This window comes from Phocoena phocoena, chromosome 6 (genome assembly GCF_963924675.1).
Source record: "Phocoena phocoena chromosome 6, mPhoPho1.1, whole genome shotgun sequence".
NCBI classification, from domain to species: domain Eukaryota; kingdom Metazoa; phylum Chordata; class Mammalia; order Artiodactyla; family Phocoenidae; genus Phocoena; species Phocoena phocoena.
Genome location: NC_089224.1, coordinates 112003724 through 112025264, shown reverse-complemented (window position 1 = coordinate 112025264; position 21541 = coordinate 112003724). Strand labels below are relative to the sequence as shown.

Below are 21541 nucleotides of genomic sequence, written 5' to 3'. Positions count from 1 at the left end.
CTTGGAGGGGAAACCATCACTTTGCCTGACGGCTGCATCCCACCTGGATCCCCTGCGCTTCCCAGCCAGCTTCAGAGGAAGGGATTTGTCCTTTTCAGTGAGTTTAGAAACTGGATTGATCAGCTGTTCTTTTTCTTTTTTTATTTCAACAGAGGAGAAATACAGAAACATTCTGAGGATTTTGGTATTTTTAATGAAAGGTTGTTTTTAAAAAAAAAAGGCATTTTCAGTGTGATGCCTGGAATCTGTGCTAGTTTTCCAGCTAAGGAGAAGGATATGACATAGACCCTGGCTCCAGACGCAGCTTTGTACCTTTTCTATTCAAATAATAGATTGATTTTCTCTGGAAACCATTTCCACCCCAAACTGGACGTTAAGAATGTTGCTGAAATGTTTACTTTTGTGTAATAATAAGTCTTTAATGAAGACATAACCGGTCATGGTATTTCATTTCCTCCCAAATTCATATGTGAGTAAAACCTCTTTGGGTAAAAACCTTTGTAAGGAAGGTAGCGACAGTGGTCTGTAACAATGATTTCTTCTGTCTGGTTCCAACACCTTCCGGATTTCCTGTGATGAGCTGTCATAAAGGAAGGTGGGAGGAATCTATGTCTGGAAGATACATATTGTCGTAGAAAATGTTTTCTTATTGAGGACCCTCTACATCATAGTAAACATTGATTGAGAACTAACTACATGGAAAGAGAAATCCACTTGATGTAGTTATTACCCCCACCTGAGAAAAACATGGTCTTCCCCGCCTGATTTTTTTAAAACTTTTTATTGAAGAGGTACAATGAACAGCAAGTGGAGAAGCCCGACGTACACCTCACCCCTCAGCAACAAGCAGCAGTCACCAACCTTGTTGATTCCGCCTCTGCCCCCGCCCCATTCGTGGCCAGGGCGTGCTCAATATCACTCCAAGCTTGGCCCGGGTCAGGGCCAGTAAGGGCCCTCCTGCCTGGTCCCGCCTGGAGCTTTCCTCCTGAGGTCCCCTCTGCCTCCTCGCCCAGCCCCCGTCCACACCCAGGCAGAGCATCCTACCCTCCCTCCGTGGCTTGGCAGGATGCTTGAGAACACAAACCACGCGTAGTTTGTCATGAGTATAAAAATGGCTCCCAAACAAAGATGCAGGTGGGGCTCTCGGGCGTTCCCAGGATTCAGACTGAGATCGGGATCCCAGGATGCCCACCGCCCTACTCATTGATTATACCTGAGTCAGGGACTGGGGACATGGCAAGGTTTTTAATGGAAAGTCAAGCTATTAGCTCTTTTTCATCTAGATGTAAAACAGAGAAAGTACGGCATCATAGCCCCGTTTGCAAATTTTTCTAACCTAGAGGGGGAAAATATTTTCAGGGAAAGCAGTGAAGTGTGTTCCTTTACAATTGGGCAACTTATCAAAGATTAGGGCTGCCAACTGTCCAGACTATCTCCGCCAGAGCCGGGAGGCCCCTCAATCACAGATGGACGGCTTGCTGACCCTGTAGCTGGGGTGGAAGTTGAGCCGATCGTAGAAGGTGATGTAGTTGTCCGGACCCGTCACAATGCTCTTCTCCATGGAGACGTTGAAAGTATTGTTCTGGAACATTCCACCAGCTGCAACTTGTCTAGAAAATTTATACGAATTTGGATAAAATACCTTCTGGAAGTGAAAAGGGGACACTAGGGTTAGTGATACATGATAACACTCTTGAGCAATCAGTCATTAGGTATTTTGGGAAGAAAAATTAAAATTTGTAAGAAAATGTTTTTAAATTCTTATTTTGTAAGAAAATGTCGTCTCCAATCCTAGGAAACAGAGAAGCCAGGGTGGGCAGGATGGCTGGCCTAGCTGGCCCCAACCATCCCAATTTCTGCCTAATGTCAGGGAATGATGATTAATGATGCCTCCTTTCACTATTACATGGATAGAAGAATCAATTATGGGGCCACCTGGGCAAGGCATTGCCACACCTGAATATGGTTACAATGGGTCAGGCCCAAAGCTGTTCCCAGTTCAGCTTTTGCCAACTGTACAACTAGGGCAAGTTACTGGACTTCTCTGAACTTGAGTTTTCTCTTCCGTGGAAAAGAGATAACATCAGTAGGTTTCCACCTTGATGGGGTATTAGAATCCCTTGTAGAGCTTTAAAACAATTCTGATGGCCGTGCCCCCCCAGCCGAGGGGTCTGGGGAGGGATGCCCTAGCGAGGTGGAGGTGCAGTGAGAACACAGATGAGGCCGCTGGTGTGTGCGGGCACCCAGGGGTAGGAGTCATTTCAGCAGTACAGCATCTCCAGGTGACCTCGAGGTTTCTGACAGAAGTGGCCTGGACCGCTATCAGATAGTACACTTGGGACAGGTGGCCTGTTCTAGGCTCCCCTCGTGTCAAGTAGATCACTTGATGTTTTGTCTCCTCGGCAGGAAGCAAGTACCAAGAGAAATGGCCTTCAGTGCATTCGTTTGTTTTTTGTGGTTGTTGTTTGTTTTGCGTTTTGTTTTGCTTTGTTTCGTTTTTGGCTGTACCCTGCAGCTTGTGGGATCTTCGTTCCCCGACCAGGGATCAAACCCGTGCCCCCTGAAGTGGAAGTGCGGAGTCCTAACCACTGGGCTGCCAGGGGATTCCCGGTGCATTTTTAAATAGACTTTACTTTTTAGAGCAGCTTGGGGTCTACAGAGAAGCTGTGCAGAGTGAAGAGTTCCCACATCGCCTCCCCGAAAGCACACACAGCTGACCTGCTGTTCGCATCTCCCATCAGCGTGGTGCCTTTACAACAACTGAGACAATGGCGACGGGTCGTCATTAACTAAAGTCCACAGTGTACGTAGGGTCCACTTTTTGCATTGTACATTCTGGGTTTCGACAAATGAATAATGAATGACGTGTATCCACCACTACAGTGTCATTAAGAATAGTTTCCTTCAGTATATTTTCTAAAACCCAAAGAATGCATTTTTATTCTCTGTTCCCATGTGGGAAGGAAACACTGCGTGCTGCTGGTTGAGTCCCGCGGCCACACCCAGGTCAGGAAGCTGGAAACCAGGTTCCAGGTAAAGCAGGTCGATAAGCAGCAAGAAAAACTTCTAAACTTGCCTCCGGAGAACCTCGGTGCTTCACGTCCCACTGCCTCATAAGACCAGCAAATGGCCTTTTTTATAAAAGCAAAACATCTGGACCTATGTTTGTAAGTGTGTCGGTCTTTTTCATGGAAATACCTGATCCCTTGATCCTGGGAGAATGACCTTTAAATGCTCTAGGAACTTTCTAGAGAAACAATCTTCTCACAAAAGCTCTATCCCCCATGAAAACAAGGTAGATAAGCCATTATCATGATCTTTTAACATGAATAATTTGCAAGAAAAACAACACTGCCAGCCCCAAAATGGGAGGCCCTCCTGTCTTGGGTACCCAGGGGATGCTTACACTGGTCCATCTGCCCTTCACCTGGACCCAGCAGGGGCATCAGGGGGTTCTAGGAGGCTCCCTGCCGTGTGAGGTTGATCTCAAAGAGGGGTCAGGTTCCCCAAAAGTGCATAGATCCCGGGGCCCTTTTGTAACCTGTGCTTTCATCAGCCAGCGCTGTCTCTTAAGATCACAAGTTAAATATTTCATAAAATACTTTTTGGTATTACTCCAAAAAGAAGGCAGTTCTTCATTTACCTGCCTCAAAACCTACTGCATTAGGTTACGAGAGTTGGCTGGTTGTACGAGTGAATGGGGCCAGCCCTTTGGGATGCTGTAAGGAAGACTACATGCCCTTTGTTCATCCTTTAAATCATTTCATTGCTAAACTCATTCGTTCATTTATTTCTACCCTGCCCCGTCCCAAAAGAAATTGAGGTGCACCCTCCCCCTTCGTGCTGTTGGAACTGCGGGCCTCTCTGCACCTCCCCCTCCTGATGTGTTGCTCTTTTGAGAAATCCGGAGTCTCAGCCTCCTCCTAGAGATACCCCACCTGCGCACCTTTCTTGGCTTCCTCCTTACCGGCATCTCGTGCACGGTGGGTGCTCTGCTCCCATAAGCTTGGTTACTGGTCCTGTACACTGAGGGGGGCTCCTTGGTCCTAGCAGGAGAAAAATACTTTATTTTCCACTCATTTGTTTTAATTCTGCCCAAGCCACAGCTTTAACATATTTGGTTGATGGAACTTTGTTGGAAATGCCCCAGATGGGCGATGCAGCCGTGAACCTGGGCTCCTGTGGAGTGCAGGGTTGGCCTCCCTGGCAGGCTCAGCCTCCCTGACTCCCTCTGCTGACCTCTGCCAAAGCCCTAAAGAACTCCCAGGTGGCAAGTGCTGGCCCTCAGCCCCAGCGGGACCTGGACCCATGCTGTCATTTCCTGGGTGGGTGGGTAGGCTGGGAGCTGTGACTCAGCCTCCAGGCCTGCCACTCGCGGGGGCCAGCCCTTTGGGATGGGAGGGGATGCCCTCCCATGGCAGGGGGGAGGTCCCTCCACTTCTGAGCCTCCAGGAGAAAATGTTCCTGCAGTCTCTAGTCCTGATGCTATTGATACAGCAGTTTAACTAGTGGCTGTGGGCTCAGACACCCCAGCTCTGCCTCATACTAACTCTGGGATCTGTCTTTCTACAACCCAGATGTCCCTCCTGGGAAATGAAGATGCTAACAGAGCCAACTCTGTGGGATCGTGGAGGGACTAAGGGGGAGAGGGGGGAGCGGGGAAGGCACGCACAGCCTGCCCAGCTGTGTCTTAAGAGGCTGCGGCGCACTGGAACAGCTGGCAGGCCACGCCCCTCGGCAGCCTGGTGATGGAGGTGTTGCCATGCACCTCAGGCGGACGGGTCCTCTCCGCCTAGAAAGGAGAGGAGACTGACCCGCCCTAGAGGGTGCTGCTGGGATCAGCCCGAGTTGTGTGATTTCCCCTGGGCAAACCCCGCCCCACCTCGCTGGCGGGAGGCCCACTCACTCCACCCGCAAGTCGCAAGCCGCAGGCAGCACCTCCGCGCTCATTTGGTGGTTAACAGCTGACCCCGCTTTTGACTTGCGGGCCGGGAGGGGGCCTGGGGGTTCTTGCACAACGGGCCATCTGCGCAGAGCGCAGGACCAGCTGGGCACCTGGCTGGCGGCTGGACCAGGAGCCCTTTCTTTCCTCTTCGTATGCCAGGTGGACCCTGACCGGACTCCCTGGTCCTCACCTGTAGCCCCGAAACCAAGCCGGGTTGTTGAACCTGGCCGGCAGGTCCTCGCTCACGCGGTAGTAGTCGCTGGTTTTCTCCGGCGGGGCCTTGGCCTTGGGCACCTCCTGCTCCGCGCATCCCTCGGGGTCCTCCTCGGACATCTCGCCTCGGTCCACCCGAGTTTCGGGGGAAAGAGCGAGCGGGCAGGAAACAGCTTCTCAGCCCTGGGGCCGTGAGGGGCCGCGCGGCGTCTTGTTGCTAAGCGACGGCCCGGTCACCTGACTGGGTGGGCGGGGCCCTTAAAGGCGCCGCGCCTTCTGGGCCGGAGGCCGCCCACCGCCGGCTTGTGGGGCAGAAGTCCGAGGTTCTAGAACCTTCCGTGGCGAGCCACGAGGCCCTAGGCTGGCCGGGATAATAAGGCATTACTTCCTGGGGCCGCAGTGCCGGGTACCCTATGATCAGTAGCCTTCGGCGCCAACATTCTCCCAAATGCGGTGGGGGGCAGATTTCCAGGCAGATGAAACCTCGGTCCTGGGGCTTCATCGGCAAATTGCGGAGTTCAGGTTTTCTAAGGCCGCTTCGCTGTAACGCTCCGACACTCACCGCGTGGGCCAGGGCTGCTCCTTGACCCCCACCCCCGACTTCAGGCCCCCCCAGTACGCTGCATCTAAAATTAAGACTCCAGATTTGCCTAACTTTATGGAATCTTTCTAAGCCAAATGTTTAAAAATTAAAACACTTTTGGACAGCGGGAGGTTGTGCTGGACTGGCCGCAGGTGAAGACGGTCCCCATCTCCCGGCGAGTTCCCGCGGGACGGCTGGGAACCTCCTCGGCCGCCGGGCACTGTGCAGGGAGGGGGCGAGGGGAGGAGTATCCAGACCCCGCGCTCGACAGGACCCCGGCTCCGGCCCGCCCCACGCTCCTTGCGAGTCCACGGTGCCCGGGCAGACCTGGGGCGCAAGGCCCAGCCTTCCCCAAGGGCTGCGTGCTCCGACCCGGGGGGCAGGCGGGGGCCAAGGGGCGGGGACGCGTCCAGAGCTGGGGTGCCCGAGAGAGGCGGCGGGCGCTCAGCGGCACCCCCGGGCCTGCAGGTGGCGCTGCGGCGAAGGCGCGGGCCGCAGCCGGAAGGAGGAGCCGCTCGTGGGGCCGCGCCTGCCCGTCTTCCGCGTCTGTCCGTCCGTCCGCCTACGGGAGTCCACGCCATGGTACCCGGCTCGGTCTTACCCCGGCTGCTCGGCGCAGGTAAGGCGCCCGGGACCCGGGGGTGGGGGGCGCGGCAGGGACTCTCTTGCGGGCCGGGCGGCGGGAGAGAGGAAAGGAGGGAGGCGGGCGGGGGGCGCGCGCCACGAGTTTGCTGTCGCCGCAGGTGTCCGGCGCTGGCCGCTCCAGCTGCACCTCGTCCAGACGGCGATCCCGGGCCCGGTGGGGCCGAGCGGCAGGACGCTGGGGAGCGCCGTGACCTCCGCGGCCCGGGAGCCCGAGCGCAGCAGCGGTAACGCCGGCTCTGCGGTCCTGGGGGTTTGAAATTGTCCCGCTGCTAGGAGTCCCGGGCGCTCTGGGTCTCCATGGGGCCCCTGGAGGATGCGGGACCGGGGAGGGCGAAGGGCGGCCTTCCGCCCCTGGCAGCTCACGTGCTGGGCCGCACGAGCTTGCAGCCCTCCGAGCAGCCCCACCGCCGAGTAGGGCCGAGGCCCGCCCCCCCCCCCCACCTCCACGAACCGCGGCAGGGGAGCTCCCGCGGGCGGCTGGCGAGACCACGGGGACCTCAGACACCACCCGGCTCCCCTTCTCTCCGAGTGAAGACTCGGCCACGTTTACCCAGGAGCGAAGCTGGGGTCAGATCTCGGCCTCTGCCCGGAGCCTCCAGAAAAGGCCCCTGGGGACCCTCAGCATCTGCCCTCCCGCAGACCCCAGGCTTGGGAGCCGGGATCCAGACCCTGCATCCTCTCCCCCTCCCCGCCCCAGATCTGAACGAGAGGATCCTGAGCGAGCCCCTCAAGCACTTAGACTTCTTCAATGTCAAAGAATTGTTTTCTGTAAGAAGTCTCTTCGATGCCCGGGTGCACCTGGGACACAAAGCTGGCTGTCGGCACAGGTAGGTGACGCCCCTGGCGAGTGTAGGGGTGCCTGGGGGGCTCGGGACCCTTGCCTTGGGATCCAGGGCCCCTTTTTCAGTTTGTTTGTTTTGTTTTGTTTTTTGGGTACGCGGGCCTCTCACTGTTGTGGCCTCTCCCGTTGCGGAGCACAGGCTCCGGACGCGCAGGCCCAGCGGCCTTGGCTCACGGGCCCAGCCGCTCCACGGCATGTGGGATCTTCCCGGACCCGGGCACAAACCCGTGTCCCCTGCATCGGCAGGCGGACTCTCAACCACTGCGCCACCAGGGAAGCCCTCAGTTTAAGAGCGTCTAGCTCCCTTTTCTTCCAGATGGGATCATTGAGCCCCAAGGAGGGGCAGCTGTTTATTCTCAGGCCCAGTTTGCTCCCCCCGACCCCCAGACCCCGCGGACCTTGCTGTGGGGCTCCTGGTCGTCGGTGGGGCCAGGCCCGCTGCTGCTGGTTCCCCAACAGACAGGCCAGCCGGGAGGGCAGTGCTGGCAAGGCCGTCGGCTTCTCGCGGAGGTGTCTCCAAGGGCACGCAGAGGAGTGGTGACTGGCCCAGTCTTTTCACGTGGCGATTTTGACAGCTGGGTTGGGCGTGTATTGGAGGAGCAGTTAGGCCAGGGAGGGAGGCGGTTGTAGATGTTCAGGGGAAAGGTGATGGGCCCAGCCGCGCCGGCAGAGCCGGAGCAGTGGTTGGATGTGGGGTGATGGGGGCAGAGCCGGAGGTCCAGCTGAGCAGAGCCCAGAGCAGGTGTCGACATCCTTCACATCAGGAACTTGGGTCCTATGAGGGTGACCCTTCAGCCACCCCAGTGGGGATGTCACGCAGGCACTAGGGAGAAGCAGCCTGGGCCAGGGGCCACCACATCAGGACCTTTTGAGAACACGTGGAGTGGGGGATGGAGGAGAGAGGGAGTCCCAGGCAGGAGCCCTGGGCAACCAGTGCCTCAGTCTGGGAAGAGGGGGCGGGGCCGGGGCATGGGAGGAGGGACGCCACTGTAGGTGCTGTGGAGAAGTCACCTGAGGTGAGGGCACGTGGGGCCTTGGGAAGGCTCTTTGGAGAGGAAGAGAAAGTCCCGGCGGGGGTGAGCAGAAGAGTGAATGGGGCGGGGGTTGCAAGAGGACGGTCTCGCAGCCCCGGCTCTCGGCCCAGGCCAGCGGGTCTGTGCCCTCAGGGTTCCCCTCCGAGGCCTGGCTGCCTCCTGCTCCGGCCTGTCATGCTTGCAGCCCGGGGCACCCCCTGCCTTTCTGGTCCCCCAGCCCCCCCCGGGGCGGGGGGGGCTCAGTTGTAAAGCCTCGAAGGTGATGATAATGTCAAGGATGGGAGCCAGACAAGCAGCACCGGGTGGGACGCTGTCCGGACGTCACGTTTAAGTGTCCAGATGTCCGTGTGGGTCCACTCTGTTAGGCACCCCGCGCGGCCAGGTGGAGGTTCAGAGGGGTAAGCCTCTTGCCCGAGACATGGAGTGGCCTGCAGCCCAGCCTGCCCTGCTCACCCACCCTCACCCTCCCACTGCCCGCGGCTGTCACTCCTGGGACAGCGTCCCCGCTGCCGTCGTCATGGTGAGGGCTGCAGACTGTACCAGCCCTTGGCTTGCCGTGGCCCCCGTGCAGGGGCCCGGGGCTGGGGGAGCGCGTGAGAAAGGGCGGGTGGAGGTGGCCACGTGGGACTGGTTCACACTGGCCTTGGTGGGTGTCCGGCAGGTTCATGGAGCCGTATATCTTCGGGAGCCGCTTGGACCAGGACATCATTGACCTGGAACAGACGGCAACGCACCTGCAGCTGGCCTTGAATTTCACGGCCCACGTGGCCTATCGCGAGGGCATCATTCTGTTTGTGAGCCGCAGGCGGCAGTTCTCACACCTGATCGAGAACGTGGCCCGGGACTGCGGGGAATACGCCCATACCCGCTACTTCAAGGGCGGCCTGCTGACCAACGCGCCCCTCCTCCTGGGCCCCAGCGTCCGCCTGCCAGACCTCATCATCTTTCTGCACACGCTCAACAACGTCTTTGAGCCCCACATAGCCGTGAGGGACGCGGCCAAGATGAACATCCCCACTGTGGGCATCGTGGACACCAACTGCAACCCATCCCTCATCACGTACCCCGTCCCGGGCAACGACGACTCGCCCCCGGCCGTCCAGCTCTTCTGCAGGCTCTTCCAGACCACCATCAACCGGGCCAAAGAGAAGCGCAAGCAGGTCGAGGCCCTGTACCGACTGCAGGGCCAGGAGGGCGCCAAGGGCCGCGGTGCTGCCGACCCTCCTTCCCCGGGAGTGCAGGCCGAGCTGGACTTGGGTCACTCCCCTTGACCTGCCTGCTCTTCTCCCGAGTGAAACAGCAGCCGAGCCTGTTCTGAAGCTGGGAACCAACCCCCTGTACCCACACCCACGCCCGGCATGGTCCTTAGCATCTTCCCAGTTACTCCAGGCTTTGGGTCGCTGCTGCTAGGAGCGCTTCTCAGCAGCTGCCCGCCCGGGGCTCCACTTCAGACCCGAGGACCCAGCAGGCTCACTGGGCAAGTGGCCTGCCTGAAAAGGACCCGTCGGAAAACATCCCGTCCCTGGAGTCTGAAGTCCTTGCTTCTACCTCAAGATGAGTCCCTTGTATGTTAGGAAAGTTCTCACCAGGTTGACTTTTCTCAACCAAAATACCCCTAGGTTGGGCTGCTTCCCTGCTGCCTGGCTTCAGGGGCTGTTTTATAACGTGAGGTTGCAAGGTGAGCCACTAAGAAGATTCCATCCGGGTTGGGACAGGCTGGGCAAAGCAGACAGCATGATTTCAACAGGAATAAAACTTAGATTTGGGCAGAATGGGGACCTGGACCATTGGTTCTGCAGTGTGGTCTGTGTGCTTTGTTTTCATCGGCACCCACGGGGCCCCTGGAGCACACGAGACACGTTCCTGCCCCCTGGGTCCTTGAGCTTCAGGGAGACAGGCAGGCATGTGCACGTGGGTTTGGATGGGACGGCACCGGCTGCCCCTCGACACCGTCTTGGGTGTTGAGGCTCGAGGCCCTCGCGTCCTGCCCATGCCCTGAACAGGCGTCCTCCCCAGGTGGTCGGGTAAGATGGGACCCTGTTCACAGGAACTTTTGGATGCCCCCTCATTTGTGGGACCTTCCTTGGCAACACTTGTGTTCCTGGGATGAGGTGTGGGCCCCTGTTTTCCAGGACCCCACCCCGTGGCTCCCGGTGTACATGACCACCCCAGGACCCTGTCTGCTGCTGAGGGTCCAGGCAGCAGGGTCTGGTGGGGTCAGAACAGGATGGCCTCGTGTGGATGGATGCATCATGCCAGTCCACGTCCTACAGTAGCACACGGGGGCAGGAAGACTGGTCCCACAGGCCCGCTCAGCATCTTTCGGGGGGGGCATGCGAGGTGGAGGTCCCTGATGTTTTCTGGAAGGGGTCACAGTTTGGAAGGGGCAAGGAGCTGAATGCCAGTTTGAAACCACCAACCGACAGGCATTGGTTTAATTTGCAAACATGAAGTATGGACATGCAAATTCACAGGTACGTTGAGGGGTCCCCCCCAAGACCCCCCACAAGACACCTCCCTCGGTGTGCATGGGTGAGATTTCCCGAACTCTGGAGAGAGCTGGCCGGGCCTGTCGCTCGGCGCTCCAGGGAGGCCGGAGTGGGCAGCCAAGACCCTCGAGATCAGCGCAGTGTGAGAAGGCCCAACGGCTGTGGACGGGAGCTCTGGAACAGGAGCTGGGCCTCCCCAAGGTGGAGGGTCCACACCACCTTTCAAAAGCAGGCCGTCTGGGGAGGGCAACACGGGCAGGGCGACGAGGAGGCCCTGTTCTCTCGCAGCCCTGGAGGGCGGGCACCCCCCGAGCACCCCATTCCCCAGGGTGGCCTGCCTGGCCCTGGCCATCCTCTGTCCCCTGAGGACCCCCCTGGAACCTGCACCAGACACAGGCCGGTGAAGACCAGCAGGGGCAATGAGAGTGTGTTTCGGTTACTGGCTGTGCTGCCGGTCCTGGGGACGCTGGGAGCAGGGCGGACAGGGGTGGCCACACTGAGCAGGTGACTCGGCGGATGATGGGACACAGATGAGCTGGGCGGTTTCAGGTACACGAGGACCTGAAGGGAGGCACAGGCTGACGGAGCCCAGAGCCCAGATGGGGGCCGCTCCAGCAAGAGCGGCCAGGGCCGGCCCGGGGGGGCACTTCCAGAGGGGCTCAGGTAAATGGAGGGGGAAGGCAGAGCACGGGCTTTCACCCTAGTCGGGGGTCAGCCAGCCCCGATAGACATCACAGCAGGCACAGTAGATATGACAGCCTCACGGCCTCCTCTAGATACGGGTGTATCCTCCCTTATTCCAGCGAGGCCGGCGGACCTCAGGACCAACTGAAAAAGTGAGTAGACTTTGGGTCTGATGGGAGGGGCTGGGCAGAACCCTGGCTGCCACACATCTTGTGATTCCCGCTGCAGAGTTGAGGTCTGGGGGCTTCTCCTGCATGAGGAAAGGAGTCAGAGCTGTGGCTGGGGTCCCATGTCCCCAGGGAGCAGAGGGGAGGCTGGGGGCTCAGAGCCGGCCCCTGAGAACATCCATCCCCCCTCAGATCCGGGGCCCAGGACAGGAGGTGTGGGGGGCAAGCTGCTGACACTTCAGCCTCGCAGCCCAGTGTGAGTGCTCAGCTGGGGCTCACGAGAGCTCAGTCAGGGTCAGGGGGCTGGCTACATCCCCACCACCAAGAATAGCGTCCCTGGGAGGACGAGACCCGCACTCCGCGCACAGACCAAGGCAGCCGTCCGTGCACGAGCTTCCGGTTCAGGTGCGCGAGGCCCGTGAAGGCCGGGCAGGGGCACACTCTGCTTGTCCCCTCCTCCCTCCCCTGTTTATGCAGCGCCTACTGTGTGCGGCCAGGCCAGCGCGACGAACAGAGCGGGCCGGCCCTCCCTGCCCTCCTGCAGTTTCCTTCCCAGTGGGGAGGGCCCGGAGGGCTGGGGGCAGACAGGAGAGAGTCAGGCTCCCCCGAGGAAGGGAGAGGTGGTCACCAGGGACGGAGGGCCCCTTCCTACCAGGCCTGCCCCCGCCTGGCAGCCCAGTGCGGGTGGGGCAGGGGCGGGCCCAGAAGCCCATCCCCCATGGGGGAGCCAGGGGAGGGCCGCGTGGAAGGAAAGGCCAGGCCCCTGACTGCTGCCCGCCCGCCTGCCCCCAGTGCCGTCTCCTCCATCCTGGGCACCTGGCTGGACCAGTACTCCGAGGACTTCTGTCAGCCCCCGGACTTCCCGTGCCTCAAGCAGCTGGTGGCCTACATGCAGCTCAACATGCCCGGCTCCGACCTGGAGCGCCGCGCCCACCTTCTCCTGGCCCAGCTGGAGCGCACAGAGCTCACCAAGGCAGAGCCGGAGGGTGAGGAGCGGGGTCGGTGCTGGACACGCAGGAGTCCCCAGGGCTGCCTCAGACCGCCCACGTGGGGACCGCTGGCGGGGAGACGTCCTGTCTCAGATCCCGGATGGAGCCTCTGTAAAAGGCCGCGGGCTGTTTCCTTTGCTTGCAAAGGCACGTGTGTGAGGCACGCACGTGGATCTCCTCCTGCACCTTCACTGCCATCTCAGGATCTAGAACCGGCTCCAGCACCAGCCCCTGTACAATCTGAAGACCTAGATCCAGCTGCAGAAGGAGCAACAGAACTAAAGCCAGATCCAGAGCTGGAGGCGTTTCCATCAGTGGCTGGAGGGACGCCTCGAGCGGCGGCACCAGAGTGGGAGCCAACATCACAATCAGTTGCATCAGCACCTCTGCATCCAGGGCCCGTGGCTGCACCTGCTCCGGAGGAGACCCAGAGCCGGCTCAGCACCCACTACCCCTGCGGGGAGAACGAGCTCTGGCACCACGCTCAGTGTCAGCTCCTGACCCACTTCTACCCGCTCCCCCTACCCCCGAACTTCCCTTCCCCTCCCCTGTTACTGTTTCTGATTTGGTTTTTAATTTTATGTTTTCATTTCACATTATGGTGTCTTTTACGTCTTCATATAACCAAGTTTAATTTTTTAAATTTGAAATTGTGCATTCCAGGAGCATCGAGTATATTCACAGTTCTGTGCAACCTTCCCCAGGGTCTCAGGCAGACTGCTTCACTCCCCAGAAGGAATCCCTGAGCCAAAGCGCTCACTCCCCATTCCTCCCTCCCCCAGCCCCTGACAACCTGTAATCTGCTTTCTGTCTCTGTGTCTTTACCTGTTCTAGATGTTTCCTATAAATGGAATTATACACGGTGTCTTTCTGTGTAGGCCACATATTTTAAGAGGGGAGTAGTTAATTTTTATTTTCTTTTTTTACTTTAAAATAGCATTTTTATTATATGAAAGGGAAACGCCAGATGGATCAAAGATGGGATGTACAAATTGAAGTCTTTTTTGTAAATATGTGTGCAGTCTCAGGGTAGAGACCCCTGTTCTGAGTATGGCCCCAGAGCCAGAAGACAGAAGGGAAACGCCTGGCTCTTCCCATGGCCAAACAGAAACAAGAAACATGTAGAAAGCTGGGAAGACAAACCACAAACTGGAACAGCATTCCTCACGTCCCAGGGCCAGAGAAAGGTTTGACACCCCTGTGGTCCCCCAGATCTTGAAAGTCAATGTTTTAAAAAGGGACAGAGAACAAACACGTGCAGTTCCAACAAGAGGCCACCCACGCGGTCGGTACAAGTCAGAGACGCTTGACCTCCCAATGAGGACACGCAGATGTAAACGCCGTGGAGACGGCGCTGTCAACACCACACCGACAGGTTTCTAGTCTGGTGGCGGCCAGCGCTGGGGACAGTGTGAGGAAGCAGAGGCCCAGCAGGTCCTCTAGAGGGAAGCGTGGAAGGACACTCCTGTCTGGGAGAACAGTGCTCAGGACCCCAAAGCTCCGCAGGTGCAACCCTTTACCTGCAGAGCTAATCCCAGGAGTTTACCCACAGGAATTCTCGCATGGTGTGTGTTCCCATGTGCACGTGTGTGCGTGTGCAGTTGTGGGTGTCAGGTGGCACGTGTGCCCTTCTGGAACCTGGTTCCCCCGGGTGGGTGCTGATCAGTCCATCGTCTTCCTCCTCCGCATTTTCTGGGGCCCCGAATCAGAACTTCCGAAAAGCCCCTGCTATGGGACATGGGCCATTTGCCATTTTTCACTCTCAGAATCATTCTGAAGGGAACATCTGCGTCCATAAATCTCTATTTAGGGCAGAATCCATGAGGTGGATTTTCTGGGTCAAAACATATACAGTTTTTAAGGTATTGGCCACAGTTTCCAACAGAGCGGTCTCTGCCCACTTTGAGCCTCGCTTGGGAAAGCGGGGCCTCAGAGGACCCGAGGGCCGGGACCTCAGGGAGGGAGGAGGAGGGTGATCTGCCCAGAAGGGACTGTCCCGCCCTCAGCCCCGCCCCCAGCCCCGCCCAGTTCTAGAGCTGGTACAGAGCTGGCTCTAGTTCAAAGGTGGCTCTGCTCCTAGGACTGGCACTGGAGCTTATGCAAGAGCTGATGCTGGACTTGGCTCTAGCTCTGGGGAAGGCGCTGGAGGCGGATCTACCTCCAGAGACGGTCTAGACCTGGTTCTGCAGTTGGACAGCGCTCTCGAGCTGTCTCTCACACTGGCACTGGAGCCGGTGCTACAGCTATTGAGGTCGCTGGCTCTGGCTCTGGCTCTGGAGCGGCCACTGAAGCTGACTCCTGAGTGGGTACTGGTTTGGCTTGAGCTGTGGATCAGGTCCTGGAGCCGGCTGTACCTCCGGAGCTAAGGTTACAGCAGGTGCCGGAAGCAGCTGTGGATTTTGCTGTGGATAGGACGCAGGAGCTGTCCCTGGTGCTGGAGCTCTCGCTGACTTTGCGGCTGACTCCAACTCCGGTCTGGTGCTGGATCTGCTTCTTGTGCCTCTAGCTGTACAGCCAGTCCTGGCTCTAGCTCTGTGGCTGGTGCTAAAACGGGTGGTGGAGCTGGCGCTTTCTCCTGAGCTGGCACTGGCTCTAAGTCTGCTACTGGCACCCAAGCCAGCTCTTGCCCTGGAGCTGCTGCAGGAGCTGACTCTCATGGGGGCTCTGGCTCTGGAGTTGGTCCTAGAACAGTGGCTGGAGCAGGCTCTGGCTCTGAACTTGGTGCTGACTCTCTCTCTGGAGCTGGTGCCAGGAATGGCTGTAATTCTGGGGCTGATGCTAGAGCTGGAGCTGGAGCGACCTCTTCCTTGGCACCAAGCACTGGCTCTAAACTGGCTTTGAGCTGGTTCTCAGTCTATCACTGGGGCTGGCACGGGAGTCAGTGATAGAGCTGTCTCTATCTTCCAGAGGTAGAGCTGACATGACAGCTGGTGTTCAAGCCAGCTCCAGCTCGTGGGATAACAGCAGCCCTGCCCAGGAGCAGCAACGGAGCTGAGGCTGGAGCTGCCTCTATCTCAGGAGTTGATGCCAGTGTTGGAGCCTGAGTTGACTGTTGCCATGGCGCTGGCTCGAACTCTGGTGCTGGAGCTGACTCTGGCTCTGCAGCCAGCTCTGGCTCCAGTTCTGGACAGCCAGAACTATTAGTGGTAATAGAACTGGCTCCGGCAATGGATCAGTGCTGAAGCGGGTGCTGGAACTGACACCGAGTCTAGAGCTTTGGCTGGAGCTGGCTCCAGATATCACTCGCGCCCTTGAGCTGGTGCTTGGAGCTGGCTTTTGCCCTGGAACTGGCAGTGGAGCTCTCTCTAGCTCAGGAGCTAATGCTCGAGCTAGCTCTGGTGCTGACACTAGCTCTAGAGAGAGCTCTACCTCTAGAGCTGCCTGTAGCTCTAGCTGTGTTGCCAGAGGTGGTGCTGGGGTAGACTCGAGTTCACTCCCTGTTGTTATCTGTCACTCTGGACTTTGTGTTGGGTCTGATCCAAACTCTAGAGCTGCTGCTGGAGCTGGCAAATTGGTTGATGACAGAGCTGCTTCCATCCCTGCAGCTGGTGAGACAGCTGGTGCCAAAGCTGCTTCCAGCCCTGGAGCTGGTGCTAGAGCCAGTTGCGGAGCTCACTGGAGTTTGAGGGCTTTTCCATGAGCCAGTGTTGGAACTAGTTCTCTCACTGGACTTGACTCTAGATCTAGTGATAGAGCCGGCTCTCATTCTGCACCTGGCACTGGCTCTAAATCTGGAGGTGGCCCTGGAGCCAGCTCCAGCTCTGGAACGCTGCAGGAGCTGGTGCTTGGAGCTGGCTCTGGCTCTGGAGCTGGTGCTACCTCTAGCTGTCGGGCTGGTACCAGAAACGCCTTTAATACCAGCTCTGGCACTAGCACTGGTACAAGATCTGGCACTGACAGTGGTGCCAGCTTGGGAGTCGGCAGTCGAGCTGGCACTGGTGCTGCAAGAGGACAAAAAGTTCACCAACCTCATGACGGCAGACTGCGCGCACACACTTGTGCACGCATCAAGTCCATTTCTTTTCTTCCCTTCCTTTATCTTCTTACCATATAGCATAACATCGACCATAAGATGCACAAGTAACCGTTACCCTCACATCACAGGGTTTAAGTTACAGGTCGTTACAGGTCGTCAGGGAGAAAAGTAAGCATCACCCCAGCACTCTGCATGCCCTGGGGACAGTGTCCGCGTGTCTCATTAGGAGGGAGAACGACTCTTACTGTCTTCACTTAGAGACTCAACGTGGCTACAGCAGAGCTGTGGGTACCAAGTCAAAAGAAGGTGGGCCGTGACAGTTGGTCTCACGTGTCAACCTGCCCAGGCCATAGTGTGCAGTCATTCGATCAAACTGGTGATTTAGTCCACACATGTTGTGAAGGTACTTATAGGTGTGGCTGACTTGCCTTTAAGTAAAGATTACTCAAAGGGTGGGTCTCATCACGTGAAGGGCTTACAAGCCTTCAAAAAATCGAGGTTTCCTGAAAAAGAAAGTCTGCCTCAAGACACAGCAGCTAAGGATAGCTTCAAGATGGCAGAGGAGTAAGACATGGAGATCACCTTCCTCCCCACAAATACATCAAAACTACATCTACACGTGGAACAACTCCTACAGAACACCTACTGAACGCTGGCAGAAGACCTCAGACCTCCCAAAAGGCAAGAAACTCCCCACGTACCTGGGTAGAGCAAAAGAAAAAACAGAGACAAAAGAATAGGGACGGGGCCTGCCCCTCTGGGAGGGAGCTGTGAAGGAGGAAAGGTTTCCACACACTGGGAAGCCCCTTCACTGGCGGAGATGGGGGTGTGGGGGGGAAGCATCGGAGCCACGGAGGAGAGCACAGCAACAGAGGGCAGAGCGGAGAGACTCCCGCACAGAGGATCGGTGCCGACCGGCACTCACCAGCCCGAGAGGCTTGTCTGCTCACCCGCTGGGGCGGGCGGGGCTGAGAGCTGAGGCTCGGGCTTCGGAGGTCAGACCCCAGGGAGAGGACTGGGGTTGGCTGCGTGAACACAGCCTGAAGGGGGTTAGTGCGCCACGGCTAGCTGGGAGGGAGTCTGGGGAAAAGTCTGGAGCTGCCGAAGAGGCAAGAGACCACTGTTTTGGGGTGCGCAAGGAGAAGGGATTCAGAGCACCTCCTAAACGAGATCCAGTGACGGGCGCAAGCCGCAGCTAACAGCGCGGACCCCGGAGACGGGCATGAAACGCTAAGGCTGCTGCTGCCGCCACCAAGAAGCCTGTGTGTGAGCACAGGTCACTCTCCACACCCCCCTTCCGGGGAGCCTGTGCAGCCCGCCACTGCCAGGGTCCCGTGATCCAGGGACAACTTCCCCGGGAGAACGTACAGCGCGCCTCAGGCTGGTGCAACATCACGCCGGCCTCTGCCGCCGCAGGCTCGCCCCGCAATCCGTTCCCCTCCCTCCCCCCGGCCTGAGTGAGCCAGAGCCCCCGAATCAGCTGCTACTTTAACCCCGTCCTGTCTGAGCGAAGAACAGATGCCCTCCGGCGACCTAAATACAGAGGCAGGGCCATATCCAAAGCTGAGCCCCAGGAGCTGTGCGAGCAAAGAAGAGAAAGGGAAATCTCTCCCAGCAGCCTCAGGAGCAGCGGATTAAATCTCCATAGTCAAATTGATGTACCCTGTATCTGTGGTACACCTGAATAGACAATGAATCATCCCAAAATTGAGGAGGTGGACTTTGGGAGCAGCTGTAGACTTGGGCTTTGCCTTCTGCATCTAATTGGTTTCTGGTTTTATGTTTATCTTAGTTTAGTATTTAGAGCTTATTATCATTGGTACATTTGTTTATTGATTTGGTTGCTCTCTTCCTTTTTTAAAAATATATATATTTTTCCCTTTTTCTCCTTTTGTGAGTGTGTATGTGTATGCTACTTTGTGTGATTTTGTCTGTATAGCTTTGCCTTTACCATTTGTCCTAGGGTTCTGTCTGTCCATTTTCTGTTTGTTTGTTTGTTTGTTTGTTTAGTATAGTTTTTAGCACTTGTTATCATTGGTGGATTTGTTTTTTGGTTTGGTTGCTCTCTTTTTTTTTATTACTTTTTTATTTTTAATAATTTTTAAATTTTTTATTCTAATAACTTTATTTTATTTATTTTCTTTCTTTCTTTCTTCTCTTTTCTCCCTTTTCTTCTGAGCCGGGTAGCTGACAGAGTCTTGGTGCTCCAGCCAGGTGTCAGGCCTGAGCCTCTGAGGTAGGAGAGCTGAGTTCAGGACATTGGTCCACCAGAGACCTCCCAGCTCCACGTAATACCAAATGGCAAAAGCTCTCCCAGAGATCTCCCTCTCAACGCTAAGACCCAGCTCCATTCAACGACCAGCAAGCTACACTGCTGGACACCCTATGCCAAACAACTAGCAAGACAGGAACACAACCCCACCCATTAGCAGAGAGGCTGCCTAAAATCATAATAAGTTCATGGACACCCCAAAACACATGACTGGACGCAGTCCTGCCCACCAGGAAGACAAGATCCAGACTCATCCACCAGAACACAGGTACCAGTCCCCTCTACCAGGAAGCCTACACAACCCACTGAACCAACCTTACCCACTGGGGGCAGACACCAAAAACAATGGGAACTACGCACCTGCAGCCTGCAAAAAGGAGACCCCAAACACAGTAAGTTAAAAGCAAAATGAGAAGACAGGCAGATACACAGCAAATGAAGGAGCAAGGTGAAAACCCAACAGACCTAACAAATGAAGAGGAAATAGGCAATCTACCTGAAAAAGAATTCAGAGTAATGATAGTAAAGATGATCCAAGATCTTGGAAATAGAATGGAGAAAATACAAGAAATGTTTAACAAGGACCTAGAAGAACTAAAGAGCAAACAAACAATGATGAACAACACAATAAATGTAATGAAAAATTCTCTAGAAGGAATTAATAGCAGAACTGAGGCAGAAGAATGGATAAGTGACCTGGAAGATAAAATAGTGGAAATAACTACTGCAGAGCAGAATAAAGGAAAAAGAATGAAAAGAATTGAGGACAGCCTCAGAGACCTCTGGGACAACATTAAACGCACCAACATTCGAATTATAGGGGTCCCAGAAGAATAAGAGAAAAAGAAGGCAACTGAGAAAATATTTGAAGAGATTATGGTTGAAAACTTCCCGAATATGGGAAAGGAAATGGTCAATCAAATCCGGCAAGCACAGAGAGTCCCATACAGGATAAATTCAAGGAGAAACATGCCAAGACATATATTAATCAAACTATCAAAAATTATATGCAAAGAAAAAATATTAAAAGCAACAAAAAACATACAAGGGAATCCCCATAAGGTTAACAGCTGATCTTTCAGCAGAAGCTCTGCAAGCCAGAAGGGAGTGACAGGACATATTTAAAGTGATGAAAGAGAAAAACCTACAACCAAGATTACTCTGCCCAGCAAGGATCACATTCAGATTTGATGGAGAAATTAAAACCTTTACAGACAAGCAAAAGCTAAGAGAATTCAGCAGCACCAAAGGAGCTTTACAACAAATTGTAAAGGAACATCTCTAGGCAGCAAATACAGGAGAAGGAAAAGACCTACAATAACAAACCCAAAACAATTAAGAAAATGGTAATAGGAACATACATATCAATAACTACCTTAAATGTAAATGGATTAAATGCTCCAACCAAAAGACATAGACTGGCTGAGTGGATATGAAAACAAGACCCGTATATATGCTGTCTACAAGAGACCCACTTCAGACCTAGGGACACATACAGACTGAAAGTGAGGTGATGGAAAAAGATGTTCCATGCAAATGGAAATCAAAAGAAAGCTACAGTGGCAATTCTCATATCAGACAAAATAGACTTTAAACAAAGACTATTATAAGAGACAAAGAAGGACACTACATAATGATCAAGGGATCAATCCAAGAAGAAGATATAACAATTGTAAATATTTATGCACCCAACATAGGAGCACCTCAATACTTAAGGCAAATGTTAACAGCCATAAAAGGAAAAATCGACAGTAACACAATCATAGTAGGGGACTTTAACACCCCACTTTCACCAATGGACAGATATCCAAAATGAAAATAAGGAAACACAAACTTTAAACGATACATTAAACATGATGGACTTAATTGATATTTATAGGACATTCCATCCAAAAACAACAAAATACACCTTCTTCTCTAGTGCTCATGAAACATTCTCCAGGATAGATCATATCTTGGGTCGCAAATCAAGCCTAGGTAAATTTGAGAAAATTGAAATCGTATCAAGTAGCCTTTCTGACCACAACGCTATGAGACTATATATCAATTACAGGAAAAAATCTGTAAAAAATACAGACACATGGAGGCTAAACAATACACTACTAAATAACCAAGAGATCACTGAAGAAATCAAAGAGGAAATCAAAAAATACCTAGAAACAAATGACAATAAAAACATGATGACCTAAAACCTATAGGATGCAGCAAAAGCAGTTCTAAGAAGGAAGTTTATAGCAATACAATCCTACCTCAAGCAACAAGAAACCTCTCAAATAAACAACTTAACCTTACACCTAAAGCAATTAGAGAAAGAAGAACAAAAAAACCCCAAAGTTAGCAGAAGGAAAGAAATCATAAAGGTCAGATCAGAAATAAATGAAAAAGAAATGAAGGAAAAATAGCTAAGATCAATAAAACTAAAAGCTGGTTCTTTGAGAAGATAAACAAAATTGATAAACCACTAGCCAGATTCATCATGAAAAAAAGGGAGAAGACTCAGATCAATAGAAATGGAAATGAAAAAGGAGAAGTAACAACTGACACTGCAGAAATACAAAGGATCATGAGAGATTACTACAAGCAACTCTATGCCAATAAAATGGACAACCTGGAAGAAATGGACAAATTCTTAGAAAAGCACAACCTCCCAAGACTGAACCAGAAAGAAATAGAAAATATAAATACACTAATCACAAGCACTGA

The 21541-nt window shown here is 54.7% G+C and overlaps 2 protein-coding genes across 2 annotated transcripts; one reads left to right on the top strand and one right to left on the bottom strand.

The window, feature by feature from the left end:
- Positions 1–1456: 1456 nt before the first annotated feature.
- PIERCE1 (piercer of microtubule wall 1) lies at positions 1457–5278 on the bottom strand. The gene is made up of 3 exons (XM_065879743.1): positions 5136–5278; positions 3968–4046; positions 1457–1645 (listed from the first exon to the last, which is right to left on the bottom strand). Exons 1-3 carry the CDS (start codon positions 5276–5278, stop codon positions 1457–1459), a joined length of 411 nt encoding a protein of 136 aa, XP_065735815.1.
- Positions 5279–6320: 1042 nt separating this feature from the next.
- On the top strand, positions 6321–9532 carry MRPS2 (mitochondrial ribosomal protein S2). The gene is made up of 4 exons (XM_065879635.1): positions 6321–6394; positions 6552–6610; positions 7084–7213; positions 8923–9532. The coding sequence occupies exons 1-4, from the start codon at positions 6321–6323 to the stop codon at positions 9530–9532; spliced, it is 873 nt and encodes a 290-aa protein (XP_065735707.1).
- The last annotated feature ends 12009 nt before the right edge of the window (positions 9533–21541 follow it).

What these genes read in the sequence shown, in the direction of transcription:
- PIERCE1 (XM_065879743.1), bottom strand. Translation starts at nt 5,278, where the DNA reads ATGTCCGAGGAGGACCCCGAGGGATGCGCGGAGCAGGAGGTGCCCAAG. An exon ending in GCTTGGTTTCGGGGCTACAG is followed by an intron (nt 4,047 to 5,135) that starts GTGAGGACCAGG and finishes TTCTCCTGCTAG; the next exon opens with GACCAAGGAGCCCCCCTCAG. An exon ending in CCACCGTGCACGAGATGCCG is followed by an intron (nt 1,646 to 3,967) that starts GTAAGGAGGAAG and finishes TTTCACTTCCAG; the next exon opens with AAGGTATTTTATCCAAATTC.
- MRPS2 (XM_065879635.1), top strand. Translation starts at nt 6,321, where the DNA reads ATGGTACCCGGCTCGGTCTTACCCCGGCTGCTCGGCGCAGGTAAGGCG. An exon ending in ACCCGGGGGTGGGGGGCGCG is followed by an intron (nt 6,395 to 6,551) that starts GCAGGGACTCTC and finishes GGTGGGGCCGAG; the next exon opens with CGGCAGGACGCTGGGGAGCG. An exon ending in GGAGCCCGAGCGCAGCAGCG is followed by an intron (nt 6,611 to 7,083) that starts GTAACGCCGGCT and finishes TCCCCGCCCCAG; the next exon opens with ATCTGAACGAGAGGATCCTG.